The 26437-nt window shown below is 41.2% G+C and overlaps 1 protein-coding gene across 5 annotated transcripts in view; it reads right to left on the reverse strand.

The window, feature by feature from the left end:
* The window catches only part of LOC110488940 (follistatin-related protein 5), a 189988-nt gene that overhangs the window by 53435 nt on the left and 110116 nt on the right, over positions 1-26437 (reverse strand). For all 5 annotated transcript variants that reach the window (XM_036943078.1, XM_036943077.1, XM_036943079.1 and 2 more), the window contains exons 5-7: positions 13564-13760; positions 10543-10663; positions 960-1126 (exon numbers count right to left, since the gene is read on the reverse strand). In XM_036943078.1, coding sequence (XP_036798973.1) covers positions 960-1126; positions 10543-10663; positions 13564-13760 — 485 coding nt within the window. The remainder of the gene's footprint in view (positions 1-959; positions 1127-10542; positions 10664-13563; positions 13761-26437) is intronic.

Raw genomic sequence — 26437 nt, forward strand, 5'->3', positions numbered from 1 at the left:
AAGCACTCGGAAACAGTGGGGGCAGAAATTCAATTCCAGGAATGATGGTGCTCGGCGATGACTGGCGACAGCTGTGCGCCTCCTCGCACAGTTTTAAGGGCCATCAACATGTAATGTTACATTAGTGGCTTTGCTGGACCTCCTTTATCTACTACGACAGTGTTGACTCCATTATGCATGGTCGAGTCAGCCACAGCTCTGTCAATCCTGATGAGGGACAACGGAGAGAGTGGGCAGCCTTTCCTGGTGACTCCCTGAACCTTCAAGTCTTCAAGTGTCCTGTCTTTGAAGAAGGATGAAAGCGTCATGGTGGTAGATACTGCACACAGACGATGACACACGCTCCGCAGGAAGTAAAAATAGGAGCTATCCCTCAGAGCTGAACCCCTTTGGTATCCTCCTTCATCCTGCCTGCCATTTTTTACCCATACTCCTTTGCTGTTCTTTGGCTGAGAACACTGTCCCTCTCAGCAGTGTACAGAGACTGGATATCTGACATTGTGTATAACCGTCAAGCCCAAAATGCTGTTCAAAAGATCTAGGTCTGCATTTTGATTAGTCCAGGTTAAAGTGTGCAGGCGTTCTAGTGATGGTGAGAAGCTGAGCATGATATTACAAAACTGTTGGTCCTACTTTATTAGGATTGTCTCATATGATGTACAGATGGTCATACTATTAACACACTATCTGTTGATAAAAAAACTGCTTGATAAAGTTACGGTTACAGTGAAATAACAGTTAAGGTACGGATTAGGGCTAGGATTAGTATAAAGTTTAAGGTTAGTGGATAGTTATTATCCAAATAAAGTGTTACCAAAGTGTGCGTGTGTGTGTGTGCATGCGGGCGTGATAAGGTAAGCTATCCTAGATAAGAAAAGCCCGGTAGTCAACCTGTCCTCGACACAAAGTGTCTTACAAAGCTAGAAGAAACAACAGGTGGGGCTTCAGGCAGCTCTTACATTGATGTCCTCCAGATCCAGAGAGTTGAGGACCTGATTGTTGCGTTTCCAGATGATGGGAGGTCTCTGCTCCCCCTTGATTGCGCAAGTCAAGACGGCACTCTGGCCAACGGTTACCGTGGTGATGCTCAATTTCTGGTCATCTGGCAGGGTGAGCTGGAACACTTCTGTAAAGAAAAAAGCAAAGCCGGTAATTAGATCACCTGTTAGTCATAGAGAGCTGTGCCACTTTTGTTCCACTAGGGTGCTTGAATGTAAAAATTCAAGTGTGTGTGTGTTTGTATCCCCATGTGCACTTGCGTGTTTATGTGTGTGTGTGTGTGTGTGTGTGTGTGTCTGTGTGTGTGTCTGTGTCTGTGTCTGTGTCTGTGTGTGTGTGTGAATATTATGTTTGTGTGCATGTGTTCAAGTGTGTGTGCACGTGTGTGTGTTTGCGTGCACGTGTATGCATTTACTTCTACATATCAGTGAAGCAAGCCAAATTACTTTTCCTGTGTGTGTGTGAGCATACAGCACACTGAACAGACGAGTGATTGTTGTATCGTGTGTATGCCCGTATTCTTTAAATTAATGGACCTGAAAACAGTTGAATACACAGAGAGAGACTCAATTAGCCAGTGTTTTGTTGCCGAGGCAAAACATTACTGCAGATGTTGTTTGGTTTATGCATTGAGGAAACATAATGAGTTCATACGTCAAGAGAAAATTGATGAAATTAGGTGCTACGTAAATACATCAAGTAAACAAGAGATTTAATGTACATTTCATTAAACCATGCCAGTACTGTATCTCCGAGGATTTCTTCCACCTACCTAGCTATCCATCTTATTATGTGGACTTTTCCAAAGGGATTGTGGGTGTTCTATTCAATGTCCCACAACGCCACCACATTTATGTATTTACATAAAGAGATTATTTGAAATGCATCGACAACTCAAAATGAATTGCAGTTCTCCACATATTGCTATAATCACTGATTGCTCAAGTGAAAGTGTATATATACCACCAAAGGCACAGAAAATATCCTGGAAAAACAGAGACATTTTGCGTGTGGCCGGTAAGGGTGCCGATGGTTAACGACTATAATGCTTCCAGTTCTTCAATGAGACAATGAATGAACACAAAGCCGTTACTCAAGCGTCCCCTTTATTCTGTTATGTAACTAGACTTGTAACTAGTGTGTGCCTTTGAATTTTCCTCTTGGGCTAATGAGCAACAGAGAAAAAGGAAACACTGACTCAATTTGTTCTGCTCCCGAGGCCATGAAATACAAAACCTAATGAAAGAAAAGCCCAGGTCCAGAGACTAGCGGTTAGCTTAGCTCAGCGAAACCAACTGGGGGAAGAAAGAGCTTGAATAAGAATGTATCTGGTATGTACCTTTTAACTTGAGTCTAGAGTTAATGCATAACAATCTGTCTGTTATGTCCTGAACTGGAATAACCCCCATGTGATCAATGCTTGAAGACTGCAAACACCCCATTCTGTAGGAAAGACTAATAGAAATATACCTCAGCACACAATTGCCCTGAGAAAATGTTTTACTATCCAGTGCTTTGAAATGGTTCATAACCCCAAGCAATACATGTCCAGTATTTCTATAGTGTTTAAAAGATCAATAAAAAACTTGAACAGGATGGCTCTTTTGAAGATTGAAAGAAGCTGTGTCATTAAGTCAAAAATATGTACAATTACAATTCTACATAGTCTCTTGGGGTTTCAAGAATGCATGGGAGATGTTTTTCATGGAGAGATGATTGCATTCGATTGTCCTCAATCAATTTCTAGTCTTTTGTGAAAATTCCCATGCGGGATGGTGTATCCAAGACGCAAGAGGACATATGTGTTGACATGCTCAAACACACTCTTGTTGATTAGCCTTTAATTTCTCAAGAGTGCGAACATCTGTCAAATCATTAGCGTGACCCTTCCTGCCCGACAATGAAGCATCTTGTGTCTTGATGACGATGATGTTAACCCTTGATCTTTGAAAGCGGACGTGCTACATGGGAAGCGACTCATTTTGTCATGTGGAAATTGCAACATAACAACAATGATGTTTAATGTGACACAGACAATCTTAATAGAAGAGTATAATTGAGCTACGAAAGAACAAGAATGGCCAACAAGATTCCAGTTTCTCAAATGTCTTTAATGGGGATTTACCACTATACAGACCATGGAAGTTATAACATGCTGAAATGTTCGAGACAAATATATCTCTCTCAGCACATACTGCAGTTTCTAACGTCTACAGGGCTTCATTAAATCTTAATTTCCCAAATTAGGCTGCAATGTGTCCTCTCTTTTTCTCCAAGCTCAGAGGAGGAAATTAGCAAAGTACAAATGCATTTCCTACGCAGAATTCATTGGCGCCAGTGGAGATATATTACACATAATTGACTTCAAACTTACTCCATCTATTGAGATGTTAAGAGTTTGAAAACAATTAAAGAACTAATTTTCAGAGTTCAGCTCTGGGTTTATTGGATACATCAGAGATGAAAAAGTTACTTGATGTTTTCCTACTAGCAGATCAAGATACGGGTTCAATGATTACATGAACACACCTCTTTTAAAAATAACCTAAGCAAAATCTTTGCAGAAAGCAAACGGCGGTCATCTTTTGACATGCTCACTGAACTCTGTCGGCCCATGTCACATACACAAAGACAGATGCACACAAGGGACATACTACTCCACAAATAAAACAATACAATGTCCTAGTGGGAGCTTCCTATTGTGGCTCTGTTATGATGCTGCTCCCCCTCGATCCTGCTGGCAAAACAACCCTGACAACGTCACTGCTAACACGACGCATGGACATTTCAAAACTCAGTAGGCTTTGTAGCTGCGGTGTTGAAGCGGGACATACCCATACAATCTCCTCCCTAACCATTCAATTACAGTCCCTTGTATCTTAATGGCTTTGGAAATGCGTTTAGAGCGACAAACTCGATTCGCAGGCGATCTCGGGGGAACTGAAACGGGGGAAGTCATGGGGGAGATTTTAAAAAGAGAAATCGGCAGGCAGCAGGCTGCATCATACTGTTGGAGGGAAACCACCAAACCCCATGCATGCGAAGTCTGTACAGGCACAGAATGGGCAATTTCTTATTGATCGAATCGAACTCAGTGTGGGCTAATGGACATTATATCCGATCTTCTCTGGCCTCTGATTTATCAGAACGACTAGTGACCCTGGCTGCTCCTTTCGTCTTGTTTTGGACTTCCATGGCTTTTCTCCTGGGAGGGACCTAACCTTCAACATCCAGCCTGTAATTAGTGATTAACGGCTGGGTCTAGTTTTTGATTTACTCCCCAACTGTTCCCATAATGGGATGTTGGTCCATGCCCACCGCCCAAGACTAAATCACCTATGGCACAGTAGAGGAACGGTTGTCAGGGAAAATAGCTGTCACTGTCGTTTAGCTACTCCCCTGCTCACCTAGCTCTTTCTGTTTCTCTCTCCTTCTCTTTCTGTTTATCTCTCTCTCCTTCTCTCTATTTCTCTTTCTCCTTCTCTCTTTCCTTCTCTTTCCGTTTCTCTCTCTGTCCTCTTTCTGTTTCTCTCTCCTTTTTCTGTTTCTCTTTCTGTTTCTCACTCTCCTTCTCTCTTTCCTTCTCTTTCTGTTTCTCTCTCCTTCTTGTTCTGTTTTTCTCTCTGTTTCTCTCTCTCCTCTCTCTCCTTCTCTTTCTGTTTCTCTCTCTTTCTGTTTCTCTCTTGTGCTTTCCCAACATCATATCTATCATATATGTGGCACACATCCTCTAAAGAGGTGTTATCTGTCCAGGTGGGTGTATCTCCATTGCTGCTGTTTTTTTTAAGATATATTGTCTGGTGCTGTTACATCATTTTGAACAACCCCCAAATCACTCCACTTGGGTTTAGGGTTCCCTAGACCGATAGGAGGGTTAGCTCGACTGAATTACCTGCTCCAATATCAACGTCTGCAGACAGGAACAGCCCTGCCAATACCAGTAATACTTTGATCAAGACTTAAAGCTTCATAAAGCAGACTGCAAGTAAAGCCAAATGAAATAAAAACCTCTGCACCAAGGTTATAAATGTGAGCGAAGCCTGTAAAAGTGGAACTTACTGAGTGCATTACCTCACCTGATCAGCCTGGAGCCTAGTTTATAGAGCAGCTGGTGAAGGAGCCTCGTGGGACCGACCACACATGGCTGAAGACTATTGTAACTGGACTAATTTGATCAAAACTACCTTGTGAAAAAGGCATTGAGAGAAAAGCTATCCCGTCAAAATGCAAGGTACATTTGGGGTTTGGGTTTATCATAAGGGGGCCATGCTGATTTGGCTGTGATGCCGCTCTCACCCACTCAAGTGAGTTATATTCCTTATTCTGCGGTTCGTAACAGTGAATAATATTGAGCGCCTTCCCACCTGTGTGTGTGTGTGTGCGCGTGCGTGTGTGTGCGTACGTAATTGCGTACGTGCGTGTGTATTGTGTGTGTGTGTGTGTGTGTGTGTCTATCTGTAAGTGTGTGTACATATCTACGTGCGTATGTGTGTTTTAAAGGCAGGTTTGATTGAGGTGCACCAGAAAGCCATCTCACCAGCGGGCTCAAGAAAAGCAAGAGGGAGGGAGTTCAACACACAGTTGAGTGTCCAGAGATGCATTAAATAATTGCCTTCTAGCTCCAAGGTAGGGATCTTAATAGCATCATTATGTTCAAAGTACAACGTTGCTCCAATAGCTGCATACCTCTCTAGACTGCAATCCGATGTGATCGCGTCAACAGCATACCCCTCCTTGACAAGAGCCGTGAAATGTTTGAAAGGCATGGAGCCAGTGCGTTTGTTTACATGGAAATGCTTCCCTTCTGTCTGTATGTCTGTCAACAGTGATAGGAAGGAGGACTAACGTCTATAAGAAAGATTATGGTACACATGATATTACATTTTGTAGAGATTTGGTTTTTCTATCATGCAGCTTTCCTACACACTGTGTGATTCATAAACTGTATGTATCACATACACTCAGTGGCCCATTTATAAGGTACACCACCCTGTTGACGATAATGGTTATCTCCTACAGACAGTGAGTCACGTGGCCGTGGCTTGCTATATAAAGCAGGCAGACAGGCATCAAGCCATTCAGTTACTGTTATATTGAAAGTTAGAATGGGCAAAACGAGTGACATAAGCAACTTTGAGCATGGTATGATCGTCGGTGCCAGTCATCTCAGAAACGCCTCCTGGGTATTTCATGCATGACAGTGTCTAGCGTTTACCGAGAATGGTGCGACAAACAAAAAACGTCCCGTCAGTGGCAGTCCTGTGGGCAAAAACAGCTATTTGATGAGAGGTCGAAGGAGAATGGCAAGAATCGTGCAAGCTAACAGGCGGACCACAAACAGACAAATAACGGCGCACTACAACAGTGGTGTGTAGAACGGCATCTCAGAACGCACACCTCGTCGATCCTTGTCACGGATGGGCTATTACAGCAGACAACCACACCGGGTTCCACTCAGCTAAAAGAAGAGAAGAAGAAGCGACTCCAGTGAACAGGCGATCACCAACACTGGACAATTGAGGAGTGGAAAAACATTGCCTGGTCAGACAAATCCCGGTTCCTGTTGCATCACGCTGATGGCAGAGTCAGGATTTGGCATAATCAGCATGAGTCCATGGCCCCATCCTGCCTGGTGTCAATGGTACAGTCTGGTGGCGGTTGTGTAATGGTGTGGGGAAAGCTTTCCTGACATGTTAGGTCCCTTGATACCAATTGCGCAAGGTTTGAATGCCACACCTTTTAGAATCTATCCCCCAAATAATTCAGGCTGTTCTGGAGGGAAAGGAGGGTCCGACCCATTACTAGATGGATGTATCATATATATCATATCTTAATCATAAACTTTCCAATCCTACCCAATATCACAGAGAGCTCTGATTGTAATAAATCCAGTCAATTGCAATGTTCTGGAATTATAGTTTACATATAGAAATTCAGTAAACACTTCAGGTAATGACTTCTTACTAATCAATATAGTACATCACTGATCAAGCATATAGTGAAATGTTAAGTCATGCAATCTCCTTTGATGTCAAGGAATATATACATTAATGGACTACAAGATACCAGACTACAAGATTCACTAAAGGCATGTGAATACGCAAGCTATATTTGATAACGGACCAAACTTCTGGAAGACAAGACATTCTTGTATCCTATTGTGAAACAACGAGCACTCTTCTACAAAGGCTATATATATCCTGTTAAAATTGGTTCCATGTCGCAAAAATGCAATTTGTCATGGATTTAAGTTAGAAATGATGTGAAATCCTCCCGTGGAGACTGATAAGGCCCAATTGGCTATTGTCTCAGTACCTCAAGTGATTTTGAGGATATTTCCAGGGGAAAAAAAGATGGAAAAGAAAAATATATTTTTTTGTTAAAGCATTTCAAATTTTTCTAACACATAACACATTCTGCAAAAATCACACTTTTGGAAAATGGATCAAATTTAACAGCACTCCTTGAAGCCAGTGAGCAGAATGCTCCATGGGAGCTTGTCGTGAGAAAGCATGATGATCCATTAATTGTCAATGCGCCGCGAGCAATGAATAAGACCAGAGTTGTCTTAATGGAGGCAGGCAGGCCCAGAAACCATTTTCATCTGCCGCTGCCCTGAAGAAAACGAGGCTGTCTCCTTTGGTTGTCTAATAATGATCCATAGAGAAGAGCCAGAGTTTAAGTAAACTAATTTTGTATCTTTGCAAATCCACATTCAGATCGAGGAATTTTGGAGCTCATAAGAATCGGCAAATTAAAGATCAAATAAGCTGCTGAGATCGTTATTATGTTCTATATGGAGAAAGAACAATACTTGAACTGTTTACTTAACTACCGGCATGAATAACTTCCATCGCTGACATCAATGTGGTTCATTCCAAATAAAAAGGGATAACTGATTAACATAGGCTACCGAGGTGTGAATCCTCTTAATAGACGATACGCCATTTGACATTAACTGGTATACCCTAGACTTATATAACGTTTTCCACACCGATCACCTTTATGGTGCGTCCCAAATGGCATACTATGCCCTAGTTAGTGCACTACTTTTGACCAAGGCTCATTAGGGCCCTGTAACGGCTGATTTCTTCCTCTTCCTCTGAAGAGGAGGTGTAGCAGGGATCGGACCAAAGCGCAGCGTGGTTAGTGTTCATCATGTTTAATAAAGACGATAAACTTGAACACTACAAAATACAAAACAACAAATGTGAAAAAAAATGAAACAGTTCTGTCTGGTGCAGACACACAAAGACAGAAGACAACCACCCACAAAACCCAACACAAAACAGGCTACCTAAATATGGTTCCCAATCAGATACAATGACTAACACCTGCCTCTGATTTAGAACCATATCAGGCCAAACATAGAAACGGGAAAACTAGATGGTGGTGCACTACATGGTGCACCATATAGGAAATAGGGTGTCATTTGGGACGCAGGATTAGACTGTGCAATGGCAAGCTACTACGCAAAACACAAGTGACACGTTTCAAAGCCATGGGGTCCATCGGCCTGTCACCAACCATCAACCTCTGGATCAATACTTCAGCCACTGACTACTACAGACAGTCACTGGCAGACAGCCACTGACGGACAGCCACTGACGGACAGCCACTGACGGACAGCCACTGACGGACAGCCACTGACGGACAGCCACTGACGGACAGTCACTGACGGACAGTCAGCCAGGAAGAAAATAAAGCATGTACACCAGCAGCTCTTTCCTTCTCCTCATCTATTCAGAAGCTGCCAATGGGTTCTCATAGATATAAACCCTCTAATATTTAGTGTTTGATCCTACAAACAAGACTTAGCGATACAGTGACATCTGCAACCTTGGTATTTTACCCTCCCCACTCCCTAAGGTTAAGGTGACATCAAATATACAGGACGTGAATGCCTTATCTGTCCTAAACCCGGAGTGCATTACATTCACCAAGTTATTCAAGGATGGCAATACATAAGACTATCTGTAGTGTGGCAGACATCATTTCATTTCTATCAGTAACTTGGTCTAATTAAAAGCCATCATTCCTGCTAGATATTTACCTTACTGCTAGCTGAAGCGATTGATTTTTATTTTCTTGAATATGGGATGGAGGCAATGAATTATGCATGGACGTTAGTGTCTTATCTTTAACAGTGACAAACAACGTTGCTGTGATTTGAATATTCCAAGTTGTATGCAAGGCCTTATTAGCAAAACAGACACACATCCTGTGAAAGACAGGTCTCATTTTCATCGGGATTGTTGGCTAGTTCTGCATTTACTGCTGTTATTTGCAAAATGGTACTATATTTCTAAATATACTGAATCAACAAATGTCCTATACAAGTAATCTTATGGTATTATGTTTTATTGGAGCCCATTGACTTGGCTAATGAGACCTGTGAACTGGAAAAATAGGACTCAACTAACATTTAGTTGTGTAGTTAAGTGCTACACGATCTGAAGCGACAGTAGTCAGCGCCATCATTGAGGTTCACCTAACTTTTTGTTTATCTTCTTATTTTTTACGTTCACTTACATAAAACATCTGCAACAATAAATTAAAATGGTTAGAGTGATCACAAAACCTTTTGCAAAGCTGGTGGTATTTAAGGCTTTGGTATAGCGGCTATCTTTACTGAGGTAAAGGGAACACAGAGGCATTGTGTTCATAATGCACATGAAAGCTGGAGGTCTGTAGATTTAATGGGTTTACCTGTTCAATATAATCCTAACTGAAAACTGTTTCTACCTCTGGACGTGTAACACATTCTTAGCCTTATCTGAATTTAGCTTTGGGTGAAAAGAGGGCATTCAAAAGGACTATGAATGCTAAGGGACTGAAAGGCTGGAATGACATTCAACTCCGTAGTGAATAGTAGGCTTCTCACATAGACTAAGAGACGGCTAAATTATATCAAGCTCACCATTGCTTGGTTGGATCCTACAGAGTAAATGGGCACGAGCATTAATACACGTTGTGCAATTTCATGAATTTTATCAAACGGGGTTCATGCTTTCTCAGTCTTATATTTTAGTGGTTTGTCATGAATATTAACTAAGTAAAAGAACTAGCTGCCATAGACAGGGAGAAAAAAAGCTCTCCCTTAAATAGCCTATGATGAATTGTAAATCTCCCACAATTAAAGCTCGAGCGATGAGAACTGGTCTGGTCATTCAGAGAGATATGAACAACTTTTGGTAGTGTAGCTATTGTATAGGAATGTATAAAAAAAAGTTCAACCATGGTTTTGAGTAAACAGTAAACATTGTAAACAGTTTTATCCACTTTGCTGTCACATAAAGGCATAGGTTACTTATAAAGTTTTTAACTCTATGTGTCTGAAAGCATGTCTATTGTCCAATTCAACACAACCTGTGGAGGGTATATTCTTCAAATATCCTTGTCAAAAAATGAAAAAGGAAATGGTAATACAAAGAAAAGAGAAAAATATACACATGGCACTCAAATACACACTTGAGTATTTTACACAACCTTACCACCCTGAATGACAAAACATAAGCATGATCAGTTGATCCTGCCACTCACCAAAAGCTGTATAGAACTCGTCCTTTGCTAGGTGCTCGTCGTCGTTGATGTCGTTGTATTTGAGAAGGTCAAACAGGGTGCACTCAGAGACCTCCTTGAAAAGACCTTCCTGCTTGATGACCTGCAACAGAAAAATGCATTGAGACGTGGGCAAGTAAGTAACTTATAGTTAAAGCTCATTCTAGACCTGGGCAAGTAGGTAACTTACAGTTAAAGTTAAGTCTAGACCTTGACTAATATGTAACTTACAGTTAAAGCTAAGTCTAGACCTGGTCTAGTATGGAAGTTACAGTTAAAGCTAAGTCTAGACAGTAAGTCTAAGTCTGGTATTTTGGCATCTGGGGTTTGCTTTTTTCTTGTACCTTTTCCCCTCCATCTCCATTTTTTGGCGCTGAAACCCGGGAACCAACCATGGAACTTGGATTTCTAATGTTACAGCATAGAGCATGCAATGTAACACAATCAATTATCTTTCTAAGTATGTGGTTTCTAACCTAAACTCAATTTCACATTTAAGTTTGACCTTGATTGTCTATTGATCTCTTATTTCTGGAAGTAAATATGCTGAGGAAACCCTTTTTCATGGTGCAAAGACCAGTTATGTTTTATATAAGGTTTGAAATAAATCACATCTCGGGGCGACATTCACTCATCCATCATTATAGATCAGCTGTCATAAAGCTTGACAAAATGTTACTGCTTAATGAATCATCCTCTACTTTGTCTTTTTCCCTGCAGCGTTTTGGCTATGCTTTCTGAACACTTATTGAACTAAAAGTGTAAGCTATGTAGAATGATCACAATTTGTTTGACGATTGAACCTCATTAGTTACATTTGAAAATGTTCTTCAAGCCATCTGTGTATGATAATGCACTAGAAATGTATTGAGCTCTGTCACTTCACAGTGCATTACAAGCATTCATAAAAGGCTATGTCTCCTTTTAAATCAAATCAAATCAAATCAAATTTTATTTGAGAAAATCTACAACAATACTTGAATGGCAATTGTATGCATTCATAATGCATTACCTAGGCACAATTGGTTCAGAGAAAGTATTATCAAAAAACATGGTATTCCAAAGTATTCTCTGCCTTCCTGATTGGCCCCATGGCAGATGGTTTGATTAAGGGAGATGGTAATATCAGAGTGGCTGTGTGTCACCCTAGTCTTTGGTGATTCTCACACCATCTTTTTAATGTTTTATGTCCCGGCCTGAAATCAAACCATCTTTCCCATGCTCTGTAGTTGATGTTCGGGTTGGATGTACTGGCAGAATCGACCCATCTGATTGCAACAACATAAAGAAGGGGATCAGTGTCTGAAGATTGTGTGGAGGGAGGGAGTGCACCACCCCCTCCACCCAGACATGCACACACACACACGCATGGAATTACACACACACACACATCCCCACACATAAACACACACCATGCCAAGCCTGAACCTTTTAACTAAACTAACAAAATGACACGCATTATGCTAGAGAAACAGCTGTAACGTGTGTTCGGAATGCAGCCACAGTCCGTGTCAAATTAACACCCCATTTACAGAGGCGACGGGACATTAGACGGTCAGTCAAATGTAACACCTCTTTTACAATGAACAATTACACAAATAGCAGACTCGTAAACGAGGTCTGAAATTATCGGTCACATCAAATTTGTATAATTTAACATGGCAAGAGTGAAGAGCGAGGAAATTAGTTATTTTACTGATTGAATTCTCGGCCATAAGTGACCTCTGTGATGTGACATAGATTAAGGTCAACTGTGTCAACGTCTGAGATTCAGAATGAACGACTGCGGTGTGCTTTTGTAAACAAGACATTAAAAACTTTGCCTTAAAATAGCTACAACACGTTTGTACTGTATACCGTATGTACTGTGTGTCAACATCACCATATGCCTCAAGGTTTAAGAGAGACTGTAGCATTTTCCTGTGAGGAATGACTTAAAACCAACATGGTGTTACTCAATCTGTGCAGTGGATGTTTATGGACAGACTGACATTCAAACACTTGGATAGACGATGGCTCATAGCTTGGTGTCTAGCCCTCAGTGTCATCCGTAGTTTAATACCTTTGGTATCTATGGTTACTACCTAAAGCAACTTTCCAATGTGTCAACGGGGCATATTTGCATATTCAAAGAAAGCCTAACACTTTATTTCACCCACTTTGCATTGATTTGTGCTCTCATCTCTGAGCTGAAAGCCTCGCTGTTATGTAAAAAAAAAAATGCAAATGATATGAAAATATAGTTTAATAATATCAGAGCTGTTGGCAGTAATCAAATGGGGCACTTTGTATAAAAAAAAGTGAATGCATAAGAATATGAATCAAGCTAGTTTCCTCTCTCACATCATTCCAATAGAGACTGGCGGAATCAGAGTGCCGCTGGATATATTAGTATGAAACTGACCTGAGAGCAACTGAAAGGTTATTTAAACCAGTAGTAGTTGCCTACCTATTCATTATTTAAATGCATGGCATATAAACTAGTCCTCAGGTACTGTGAGACATGTATTTATTATGCGTAAAATTTCTTATTTTCTCACGAAAGCATCTCAAATCTCCCTTTTCAACCACGCTTTCTGGCAACAACAGTCAAAGCCAGCATTCTCCCATGAGCGGAAAGTTCCTTTGACTTGGATTATTATATTTCGAAAGATTTAACGGCAACTCTTTGTACCTCGCTTTACGAATTAAAAACCAAATGAAGGGAATAAAATGGAAAATAATGCTGAGGGCATTAAGATGGCTCATAGTAAACTCCTAGTATAGTAAACACAATGTTTAGGTTCTGTTTGTTTAAGCTTTTCAATACAAGGAAGGTGCGATGGCATGGCTACTGACATGTGGGAGAGACATTTACTGTGGATTTATAGTCTACCCTCATGTCCACACTTGTGACAGTTCACTACTCCTTGGTGTGTAGCAAACACAATGTTGGGATGTTGTTGGTTTTCCCTTTTCTTCAAAGCACTTATTGACATCCAAGTCCCACCCTCATCTCCTCACCTGTGATAGTTCACTACTGTCTACTCTCCTGCTACCATCTGCGTCGAAGCGCTTAAACACAACATCGACCAGCTTCTTCCTGGTGGCCATGTTATTTTTATGGCTTCCACGGTTGCCAGTTGCCATGTATCTCTGGTCATACATGTCCAGAATCTTGGTCTTCAGCCTCTTGTAGTCACTCAGTCTGCAGTTGTCATCTGAGGAACAACAACAAGAGAGAATAAGTTAGTGTCTACAATTTCTGAATCATGTAAGACACATATTAGGGTCAATGGGCACACCTGTGTGCTAATGAGTCTCTGTTAATGCAGAATATTAAGGTAAAAGCTTTCATGAAAGGAGCTGTTTGAGTTAGAAATGTCAGTTGTGTCACTTCATATGTAAACCACCCAGTACATTATGAAACAGTACACTGTAATTCAAATGTCAGTTGTGTCACTTCATATGTAAACCACCCAGTACATTATGAAACAGTACACTGTAATTCAAATGTCAGTTGTGTCACTTCATATGTAAACCACCCAGTACATTATGAAACAGTACACTGTAATTCAAATGTCAGTTGTGTCACTTCATATGTAAACCACCCAGTACATTATGAAACAGTACACTGTAATTCAAATGTCAGTTGTGTCACTTCATATGTAAACCACCCAGTATATTATGAAACAGTACACTGTAATTCAAATGTCAGTTGTGTCACTTCATATGTAAACCACCCAGTACATTATGAAACAGTACACTGTAATTCAAATGTCAGTTGTGTCACTTCATATGTAAACCACCCAGTACATTATGAAACAGTACACTGTAATTCAAATGTCAGTTGTGTCACTTCATATGTAAACCACCCAGTACATTATGAAACAGTACACTGTAATTCAAATGTCAGTTGTGTCACTTCATATGTAAACCACCCAGTACATTATGAAACAGTACACTGTAATTCAAATGTCAGATGCCTTGTTTTCCACATAATATGTACAAAGAATTACATGTGAGGCAGAATGTTTTCCTTCTTATTTTGGTCTCTGCCAAGGGAGTGTTATTAAGCTCTTAACTTTACCATATGTACGATATCAATTAATTATGTTAATATTCTGATCACAAGTATTGGCATCCAAATCATAATAGCAACAACCTCACATGATCAACTCTATTTAGATTTTAAAAAATGTGTACTTTTTTTGTCAAACCTACCTGACATATTTAACCTAACTGTCAAAAACCCACCAGGGAATTCCTAACACTCATTAAACTTCATCCTGGAATACACTGTTTTCTGTTTTGCATGTTCAGGGGGAGGGGGTGCATCAGCATTGTGAGTGTGCTAAATGGCAATGCTTTGTATGACTGCTTTCCCTAAGATAACATGAACAATGACTTCAAACTTACAGCATTGCACCTCCAAAAAAGACACATCAACGTCAACAGAAAGCCATCGATGAGCGAAATCATTGCTCAATGTCAAACACCAACTCTGACAGTAGGAGGAAAGCTTATGATTTTTATTTGCAATGCACCATCACAGGAGACTCATCAAAAGAGTCAACTACAATAAATATTTAGCATAGAAGAGTTACGAGCAAAAAATAATGACTGGAACTTGTTGTTCCAACACATGACATATAGTAAAACTTATTTTCTTGTATGCAGAGAAGTGTCACTCTCATAATGACAGCTCCATTGGCTGTTGTCAATTACGAAACACCCGAGTAGACTTTGTTTTCATCCAATCCAAAAAGAAAATGCAAAAGTATGAAAGAAAGTTTCAGGGAATGTTTTGAGTTACTTTAGACAAGTGTTCTCAAAAGTGGCGTAACACATTCAGTGACAGACAGTCATCCCAAAGCTGGAGCCTTCAAAGACACAGCCTCTCCAGGACTGTGGCATCACCTGTTACAGTGTGTGACTGTGCACCATTTGACCGCCAAGCGCCGCACATCATGAAATTGCCTAATTTCTGACAAGCCTTGGTGATAGAAAAACTGCCGTCCTCAGAAATGGCAGAATGAATAAAAGATAAATGGCTGCTAGCCCTAGCCCAGGGGATATGAAGGTCAGTGTCATCAAAAGCCCTGGACACACAGGGACAGACAGACAGACAGACAGACAGACAGACAGACAGACTCACTCTCTTTTTATATAATACAAACACACACAGGTACAGACATTAGTGAGTATTAATTAAAGGGATTCTTCAGTATTTTGGCAATGAGGCCCTTTATCTACTTCCACAGAGTCAGATGGACTTCTAAAATGCAGTTTGAAGGAAATTGCTATCTTGTGTTGGCGCAATGTCTATGGGTATCTGCTTGCAAGGACTTCCAATCATTGCGCTAATGCTAGTTAGCATTGGCGCTTCCTCCTCATTTCCAAAATCCCAAAGTATCCCTTTAACAGCCATGGTAGCAAATAAAAAACTAAAAATATATACTTAATGGGAAAATGTGCTACTTTTCAACCTTATATTCATTATCTCCACCACCATACCAGTGACTACATATGTGAAAACAGCGTGTTTCTATTATCTGTGTTTAAAAATATAAGAAGTTCCTAAAAATGTCACCGCGAATCTCATAAGCTGTGAAGGAATACCCATACTAACACACTGTATATTACATACACTGACTTCCGGCGCCGACAGAGATGGCCGCCTCGCTTCGCGTTCCTAGGAAACTATGCAGTTTTTTGTTTTTTTACGTGTTATTTCTTACATTAGTACCCCAGGTCATCTTAGGTTTCATTACATACAATCGAGAAGAACTACTGAATATAAGATCAGCGTCAACTCACCATCAGTACGACCAAGAATATGTTTTTCGCGATGCGGATCCTGTGTTCTGCCTTACAAACAGGACAACGGAGCAGATCCTATGCAGCGACCCAAAAAAAAGACTCCGAAAGAGAGGGAAACGAGGCGGTCTTCTGGTCAGACTCCGGAGACGGGCACACCGTGCACCACTCCCTAGCATTCTTCTTGCCAATGTCCAGACTCTTGACAACAAGGTTGATGATATCCGAGCAAGGGTAGCATTCCAGAGGGACATCAGAGACTGTAACGTCCTTTGCTTCACTGAAACATGGCTCACTGGAGAGACTGCAGCCAACGGGTTTCTCCACGCATCGCGCTGACAGAAACAAACATCTTTCTGGTAAGAAGAGGGGCGGGGGCGTATGCCTCATGGCCAACGTGACATGGTGTGATGAAAGAAACATACAGGAACTCAAATCCTTCTGTTCACCTGACTTAGAATTCCTTACAATCAAATGTAGACCGCATTATCTACCAAGAGAATTCTCTTCGATTATAATCACAGCCGTATATATCCCCCCCCCCCCCCCCCCCCAAGCAGACACATCGATGGCTCTGAACGAACTTTATTTAACTCTCTGCAAACTGGAAACGATTTATACCTGGAGGCTGCATTCATTGTAGCTGGGGATTTTAACAAGGCTAATCTGAAAACAAGACTCCCTAAATTTTATCAGCATATCGATTGCGCAACCAGGGGTGGAAAGACCTTGGATCATTGTTACTCTAATTTCCGCGACGCATATAAGGCCCTGCCCCGCCCCCCTTTCGGAAAAGCTGACCACGACTCCATTTTGTTGATCCCTGCCTACAGACAGAAACTAAAACAAGAGGCTCCCACGCTGAGGTCTGTCCAACGCTGGTCCGACCAATCTAATTCCACACTCCAAGACTGCTTCCATCACGTGGACTGGGAGATGTTTCGTATTGCGTCAGATAACAACATTGACGAATACGCTGATTCGGTGTGCGAGTTCATTAGAACGTGCGTTGAAGATGTCGTTCCCATAGTAACGATTAAAACATTCCCTAACCAGAAACCGTGGATTGATGGCAGCATTCGTGTGAAACTGAAAGCGCGAACCACTGCTTTTAATCAGGGCAAGGTGTCTGGTAACATGACCGAATACAAACAGTGCAGCTATTCCCTCCGCAAGGCTATCAAACAAGCTAAGCGCCAGTACAGAGACAAAGTAGAATCTCAATTCAACGGCTCAGACACAAGAGGCATGTGGCAGGGTCTGCAGTTAATCACGGACTACTGGAAGAAATCCAGCCCAGTCACGGACCAGGATGTCTTGCTCCCAGGCAGACTAAATAACTTTTTTGCCCGCTTTGAGGACAATACAGTGCCACTGACACGGCCTGCAACGAAAACATGCGGTCTCTCCTTCACTTCAGCCGAGGTGAGTAAGACATTTAAACGTGTTAACCCTCGCAAGGCTGCAGGCCCAGACGGCATCCCCAGCCGCGCCCTCAGAGCATGCGCAGACCAGCTGGCCGGTGTGTTTACGGACATATTCAATCAATCCCTATACCAGTCTGCTGTTCCCACATGCTTCAAGAGGGCCACCATTGTTCCTGTTCCCAAGAAAGCTAAGGTAACTGAGCTAAACGACTACGACTAGTGCTTTGAGAGACTAGTCAAGGACCATATCACCTCCACCCTACCTGACACCCTAGACCCACTCCAATTTGCTTACCGCCCAAATAGGTCCACAGACGATGCAATCTCAACCACACTGCACACTGCCCTAACCCATCTGGACAAGAGGAATACCTATGTGAGAATACCCTCCAAGCTTGTCATCAAGCTCGAGACCCTGGGTCTCGACCCCGCCCTGTGCAACTGGGTACTGGACTTCCTGACGGGCCGCCCCCAGGTGGTGAGGGTAGGCAACAACATCTCCTCCCCGCTGATCCTCAACACTGGGGCCCCACAAGGGTGCGTTCTGAGCCCTCTCCTGTACTCCCTGCTCACCCACGACTGCGTGGCCACGCACGCCTCCAACTCAATCATCAAGTTTGCGGACGACACAACAGTGGTAGGCTTGATTACCAACAACGACGAGACGGCCTACAGGGAGGAGGTGAGGGCCCTCGGAGTGTGGTGTCAGGAAAATAACCTCACACTCAACGTCAACAAAACTAAGGAGATGATTGTGGACTTCAGGAAACAGCAGAGGGAACACCCCCCTATCCACATCGATGGAACAGTAGTGGAGAGGGTAGCAAGTTTTAAGTTCCTCGGCATACACATCACAGACAAACTGAATTGGTCCACTCACACAGACAGCATCGTGAAGAAGGCGCAGCAGCGCCTCTTCAACCTCAGGAGGCTGAAGAAATTCGGCTTGTCACCAAAAGCACTCACAAACTTCTACAGATGCACAATCGAGAGCATCCTGGCGGGCTGTATCACCGCCTGGTATGGCAACTGCACCGCCCTCAACCGTAAGGCTCTCCAGAGGGTAGTGAGGTCTGCACAGCGCATCACCGGGGGCAAACTACCTGCCCTCCAGGACACCTACACCACCCGATGTCACAGGAAGGCCATAAAGATCATCAAGGACATCAACCACCCAAGCCACTGCCTGTTCACCCCGCTATCATCCAGAAGGCGAGGTCAGTACAGGTGCATCAAAGCTGGGACCGAGAGACTGAAAAACAGCTTCTATCTCAAGGCCATCAGACTGTTAAACAGCCACCACTAACACTGAGTGGCTGCTGCCAACACACTGACACTGACTCAACTCCAGCCACTTTAATAATGGGAATTGATGGGAAATGATGTAAATATATCACTAGCCACTTTAAACAATGCTACCTTATATAATGTTACTTACCCTACATTATTCATCTCATATGCATACGTATATACTGTACTCTATATCATCGACTGTATCCTTATGTAATACATGTATCACTAGCCACTTTAAACTATGCCACTTTGTTTACATACTCATCTCATTTGTACATACTGTACTCGATACCATGTACTGTATCTTGCCTATGCTGCTCTGTACCATCACTCATTCATATATCCTTATGTACATATTCTTTATCCCCTTACACTGTGTACAAGACAGTAGTTTTGGAATTGTTAGTTAGATTACTTGTTATTACTGCATTGTCGGAACTAGAAGCACAAGCATTTCGCTACACTCGCATTAACATCTGCTAACCATGTGTATGTGACAAATACAATTTGATTTGATTTGATTTGATACTTAATGAGTATATACTACATACTATATACTAGTAGTTCATTTTAGAATACCGTAAACAAACAGTATCCTTTCAGTTGAGCGTACTAGCTCTTCGTCGGTCTACCTGAAGTTGATGTTGCTGCTATGCTCTTGCTAGTTAGTTAGCATAACAAATTATTAGTTAGACATTTTACAACATCGGGTGTGTTCCTAAATTCAATCTGGAGTGCCAGAGTGTGCTCTGTAAAATCAGAGCATTGTCAGATTGTTAGTTTGTAAATTAGGAGCATTTCACTCTCGGAACGCACACTGGACGCTCAGGCTGAGGAGTAGGGTTGATTTGAGCATTCTGACCTTACAACGGCAGTCAAGCATCTAAGCTAACGTTGGCTAGCTTGCTAGCTACTTCCAGACACAAATGAGGCCACTCTGACCATTTTACTCGCCCTTGCAGAACTGGTTTGGCAGTTTTCATGTTATCCAGAGTGTTGGTAACTGTACTGTAACTGTGCTGATGGCACCAATTTAATGATGCTTTTTGCCAACATTTAATGACACTGGCCATATTCAACGGGTGTTGGGGAGCTCGTAAATTCATTATTCTGTGCTGTGGTACACTCAGAAGAGAGTGATGTGAAATTAGAGTAGATAGCCAGAACAAATGTCCATTGAGAACGCACAACGACTATACCATTAAGCTAAGCTACATTTGGCGGGAATAATCAAGTCAATAAACATTGGGTAGTTGGTTAGATAGCCTATAGTTAATACACTGGAAAGTTTGATGTATAAGTAGCCAACTAACGTTAGGTAACGTAAACTCGTACATCGCCTTGGTCCGTACAATTGCCCTTATTTTAGCGCCCCAAAAACGTTATACTTCCGGATCAAATGTAATGTCAATACCATTGTAAAGCACAATTTCTCCCTTTTCCAACAGAATCAATTACAATTACAATTACTGCACATTTATGCATAATTCAAGCAGGCAATGAGCTCCGTCTGGTCTTTTTCTAAATGGCGGGTGGGGAAGCAAAACTAATGTGTGATAGTGAGAAGGAGAGATGATGTAGGAAAACTGCTTTTTTTTAACTCGATCTGTCCAACTTATCACTTTATCGCCTCTAAAATGTAAATAAAACACTATAAAGAGTTTATATAATGTGTCATTACATACCTATTCGAAGGTTTGTGTCGAATTTGAATCTGGTTTTTAGGGCGGTGCTAAAGTGATCATAGAAGTAAACAGCAGCTTTGAGAATGATGATCGCATGCAATGATGATGCAAAAAATTACTAGGTATCCCCCCCTTACCCCGTCACTGTCCATTTCTTGTTTTTAAAGGATGAGAGAAGTGCTACACCTGGTGGAGAGAGATTGTAAGACAGAAATAGTTGCTTTATGCGTGCTGTACGTCAAGGTGTAACGGAGGGTCCATTTTTTCAACTTTTCTCCAATACTATAGAGCCGTTACCATTTTGATCAATGCTTGAATAGAAACCTAGTTCACAACCCCAATTTTGAAGTCAACACAGTCGCTACAGTCCCATTAGTTTTCTTTGTAGCCTCGTTTGAATGTTGCGGTTGCGCACATTTGTACGGAATGGGGTGAGTTTACGTTAGCCAGCTAACAACATACCGGTACATGCTGCTGTAAAGATATGCTATCTGGTTCGTAAGGACAGTGTAGCTAACAATTTGTCATCCAATATAACGTGTAAGGTAACTCATTTGAAAAGTCATAATTTTATTACATTGCTCAACATTTTCTTAACATTTGTCATAATTAGTTAAAGCAATGCATGTGTATCTGCTCTCGTTGTACTGCATATTTTCAGCCATTTTCTTCAAATCTGAAAACAATGTGAAGCCACGTCCATTTCCTGAAGAATTGCATTATGGGCCCTAAAGTACAAAAATAGTGTCCTCTGTGTGTATACTTCATATTTTTGTGAATTTAGTATGACATCCAGGAACTTTTGGCATACTAACTATAGTTGAAGTCGGAAGTTTACATACACTTAGGTTGGAGTCATTAAAACTAATTTGACATCCACTCCACACATTTCTTGTTAACAAACTATAGTTTTGGCAAGTCGGTTAGGACATCTACTTTGTGCATGACACAAGTAATTTTTTCAACAATTGTTTACAGACAAATTATTGAATTTATAATTCACTGTATTACAATTCCAGTGGGTCAAAAGTTTACATAGACTAAGTTGACTGTGCCTTTAAACAGCTTGGAAAATTCCATAAAATGATATCATGGCTTTAGAAGCTTCTGATAGGCTAATTGACATAATTTGAGTCAATAGGAGGTGTAACTGTGGATGTATTACAAGGACTATCTTCAAACTCAGTGCCTCTTTGCTTTACATCATGGGAAAATCAAAAGAAATCAGCCAAGATCTCGGAAAAACAATTGTAGACCTCCACAAGTCTGGTTCATCCTTGGGAGCAATTTCCAAACGCCTGAAGGTACCACGTTCATCTGTACAAACAATAGTACACAAGTATAAACACCATGGGACCACGCAGCCGTCATACCGCTCAGGAAGGAGATGCGTTCTGTCTTCTAGAGATGAACGTACTTTGGTGTGAAAAGTGCAAATCAATTCCAGAACAATTCCATTTTGATTTTTTTTAAATGTGTACTTTTTTTTGTCAAACCTACCTGACATATTTAACCTAACTGTCAAAAACCCACCAGGGAATTCCTAACACTCATTAAACTTCATCCTGGAATACACTGTTTTCTGTATTGCATGTTCAGGGGGGGGGGGGGGGTGCATCAGCATTGTGAGTGTGCTAAATGGCAATGCTTTGTATGACTTCTTTCCCTAAGATACCATGAACAATCAAACTTACAGCATTGCACCACCAAAAAAGCCATGGCATGCTACACCAAACACCAACTCTGACAGTAGGAGGAAAGCTTATGATTTGTATTTGCAATGCACCATCAAAGCAGGCTCGTCAAAAGAGTCAACTACAATAAATATTTAGCATAGAAGAGTTGCGAGCAAAAGAAAATGACTGGAACTTGTTGTTCCAACACATGACATATAGTAAAACTTATTTTCTTGTATGTAGAGAAGTGTCACTCTCATAATGACATCTCCATTGGCTGTTGTCAATTACGAAACACCTGAGTAGACTTTGCTTTCATCCAATCCAAAAAGAAAATACTAAAGTATGAAAGAAAGTTTGAGGGAATGTTTTGAGTTGCTTTAGACAGGTGTTCTCAACAGCAAAGGACAACAGCAGCAAAGGACCTTGTGAAGGTGCTGGAGGAAATAGGTATAAAAGTATCTACAGTAACTGTACCTTAGCCAAATACATTTAAACTCAGTTTTTCACAATTCCTGACATTTAATCCTAGAAAAAATGCAGTGTTTTAGGTCAGTTAGGATCACCACTATATTTTAAGAATGTGAAATGTCAGAATAATAGTAGAGGTAATTATTTATTTCAGCTTTTATTTCTTTCATCACATTCCAAGTGGGTCAGAAGCTTACATACACTCAATTAGTATTTGGTAGCATTGCCTTTAAATGGTTTAACTTGAGTCAAACGTTTCGGGTAGCCTTCCACAAGCCTCCCACAATAAGTTGAGTGAATTTTGGACCATTCCTCCAGACAGAGCTGGTGTAACTAGACAGGTTTGTAGGCCTCCTTGCCCACACATTTTCTATAGGATTGAAGTCAGGGCTTTGTGACGGCCACTCCAATACCTTGACTTTGTTGTCCTTAAGCCAATTTGCCACAACTTTGGAAGCATGCTTGGGGTCATTGTCCTTTTGGAAGATTCATTTACAACCAAGCTTCAAATTCCTGACTGATGTCTTGAGATATTGCTTCAATATATCCATGTAATTTTACTTTCTCATGATGCCATCTATTTTGTGATGTGCACCAGTCCCTCCTGCAGCAAAGCACCCCCACAACATGATGCCGCCACCCCCGTGCTTCACGGTTGGGATGGTGTTCTTCGGCTTGCAAGCATGCCCTTTTTCATCCAAACATAACATTGGTCATTATGGCCAAACAGTTCCATTTTTGTTTCATCAGACCAGAGGACATTTCTCCAAAAAGTACGATCTTTGTCGTACTTCATTTTGGTTTTTCCATGATGTCAAACAAAGAGGCACTGAGTTTGAAGGTAGTCTTTGAAATACATCCACAGGTACACCTCCAATTGACTCAAATGACATCATTTTCTGGAATTTTGAAGGGGCAGTATTGAGTAGCTTGGATGAAAGGTGCCCATATCAAACGGCCTGATCCTCAGTCATAGTTGCTAATATTAGCATATTATTAGTAGTGCTGGATAGAAAACACTCTGAAGTTTCTAAAACTGTTTGAATTATGTCTGTGAGTATAACATAACTCATGTAGCAGGCAAAAACCTGAGAAATTCTCCACTTCCTCTTTTTTTCTGGAGGTGGCAGATTTTAAACCAAGGTCTCATTGAAATTACAGCAAGATGTGGTTGAGTTTTCACTTACTACGCCTTCCACTAGATGTCAGTAGTCAATAGAACTTTGTCTGATGACTCTAATGTGAAGGGGGGTCGATTGACACAGGAAATAGTCACCACAGCCATGAGTGGACCACGCTTTCACCAGGCGTGTTCACAGATGAAGGACGTGCGATCCATCACTTATCTGAAGTCATTCTAATTCTCAGGTTGGAACGTTATTCAAGATATATGTAAACAACATTCTAAAGATTGATTCAGTACATCGTTTGACATGTTTCTACTGACTGTTACGGAACTTTTGGACATTTTGTCACGTTATAGTGGAGGCGCGTTGTGACTTTGGAATTGTATATCAAACGCGCTAACCAAAGTAGCTAATTGGACATAAATAACGGAAATTTTCTAACAAATCAAGCATTTATTGTGGACCTGGGATTTCGAGGACTGCATTCTGATGAAGTTCATCAAAGGTAAGGAAACATTTATCATGTATTTTCAGGTTTCTGTTGACTCCAACATGGCGGCTAATTTGGCTAATGTTCTGAGCTCTGTCTCAGATTATTGCATGGGTTGCTTTTTCCGTAAACTTTTTTGAAATCTGACACAGCGGTTGCATTAAGGAGAGGTATATCTACAATTACATGTTTATAACTTGTATTATCATCTACATTTATGATAATTATTTCTGTTGAAACGATGTGGCTATGCAAAATCACTTGATGTAGTGAATCTAGTGAATCTAACGCGCCAATGTAAACATTTTTTTTTTATATAAATATGGACTTTATCAAACAAAACATGCATGTCTTGTGTAACATGAAGTCCTATGAGTGTCATCTGATGAAGATAATTCAAGGTTAGTGATTCATTTTATCTTAATTTCTGTTTTTTGTGAATGTTATATTTTGCTGGAAAATTGCTGTGCTTAATTGTGGTTTGGTGGAGACATAACATAATCGTTTGTAATGCTTTCGCTGAAAAGCCTATTTGAAATTGGACACTTTGGTGGGATTAACAACAAGAATAGCTTTAAAATTATATAAGACATGTATGTTCTAGGAATTGTAATTATGAGATTTCTGTGGTTTGAATTTGGCGCCCTCTATTTTCACTGGCAGTTGTCATATCGATCCCGATATCGGGATTGCAGCCATAACAGGTTTTATTAAAGGCACAGTCAACATAGTGTATGTAAACTTCTGACCCACTGGAATTGTGATACAGTGAATTATAAGTGAAATAATTTGTCTGTAAACAATATTTTTTTCTTGAACTGCATTGTTTGTTAAGGACTTGTAAGTAAGCATTTCACAGTAAGGTCCATGTAACAAATAAATATTTGATTTGATCTCTGTTATTCTAGTGTTTATAGACAAAGTTATGTTGTCCGGCACATGTAACAAATACAAATTTGATTTGATCTATGTGAGGGATCAGCCCAAAACTACACGGCAGGACCTGGTCAATGACCTGAAGAGAGCTGGGACCACAGTCTCAAAGAAAACCATTAGTAACACACTATGCCGTCATGGATTAAAATCCTGCAGGGCACGCAAGGTCCCCCTGCTCAAGCCAGCGCATGTCCAGGCCCGTCTGAAGTTTGCCAATGACCATCTGGATGATCCAGAGGAGGAATGGGAGAAGGTCATGTGGTCTGATGAGACAAAAATATAGCTTTTTGGTCTAAACTCCACTCGCCGTGTTTGGAGGAAGAAGAAGGATGAGTACAACCCCAAGAACACCATCCCAACCATGAAGCATGGAGGTGGAAACATCATTCTTTGGGGATGCTTTTCTGCAAAGGGGACAGGATGACTGCACCGTATTGAGGGGAGGATGGATGGGGCCATGTATCGTGAGATCTTGGCCAACAACCTCCTTCTCTCAGTAAGAGCATTGAAGATGGGTCGTGGCTGGGTCTTCCAGAATGACAACGACCCAAAAAACACAGCCAGGGCAACTAAGGAGTGGCTCCGTAAGAAGCATCTCAAGGTCCTGGAGTGGCCTAGCCAGTCTCCAGACCTGAACCCAACAAAACAATCTTTGGAGGGAGCTGAAAGTCTGTATTGCCCAGCGACAGCCCCGAAACCTGAAGGATCTGGAGATGGTCTGTATGGAGGAGTGGGCCAAAATCCCTGCTGCAGTGTGTGCAAACCTGGTCAAGAACTACAGGAAACGTATGATCTCTGTAATTACAAACAAAGGTTACTGTACCAAATTAAGTTCTTCTTTTCTGATGTATCAAATACTTCTGTCAGGCAATAAAACGCAAATGAATGACTTAAAAATCATACAATGTGATTTTCTGGATTTTTGTTTTAGATTCCGTCTCTCACAGTTGAAGATAAAAATTACAGACCTCTA

Source organism: Oncorhynchus mykiss, chromosome 14 (assembly GCF_013265735.2).
Source record: "Oncorhynchus mykiss isolate Arlee chromosome 14, USDA_OmykA_1.1, whole genome shotgun sequence".
NCBI classification, from domain to species: domain Eukaryota; kingdom Metazoa; phylum Chordata; class Actinopteri; order Salmoniformes; family Salmonidae; genus Oncorhynchus; species Oncorhynchus mykiss.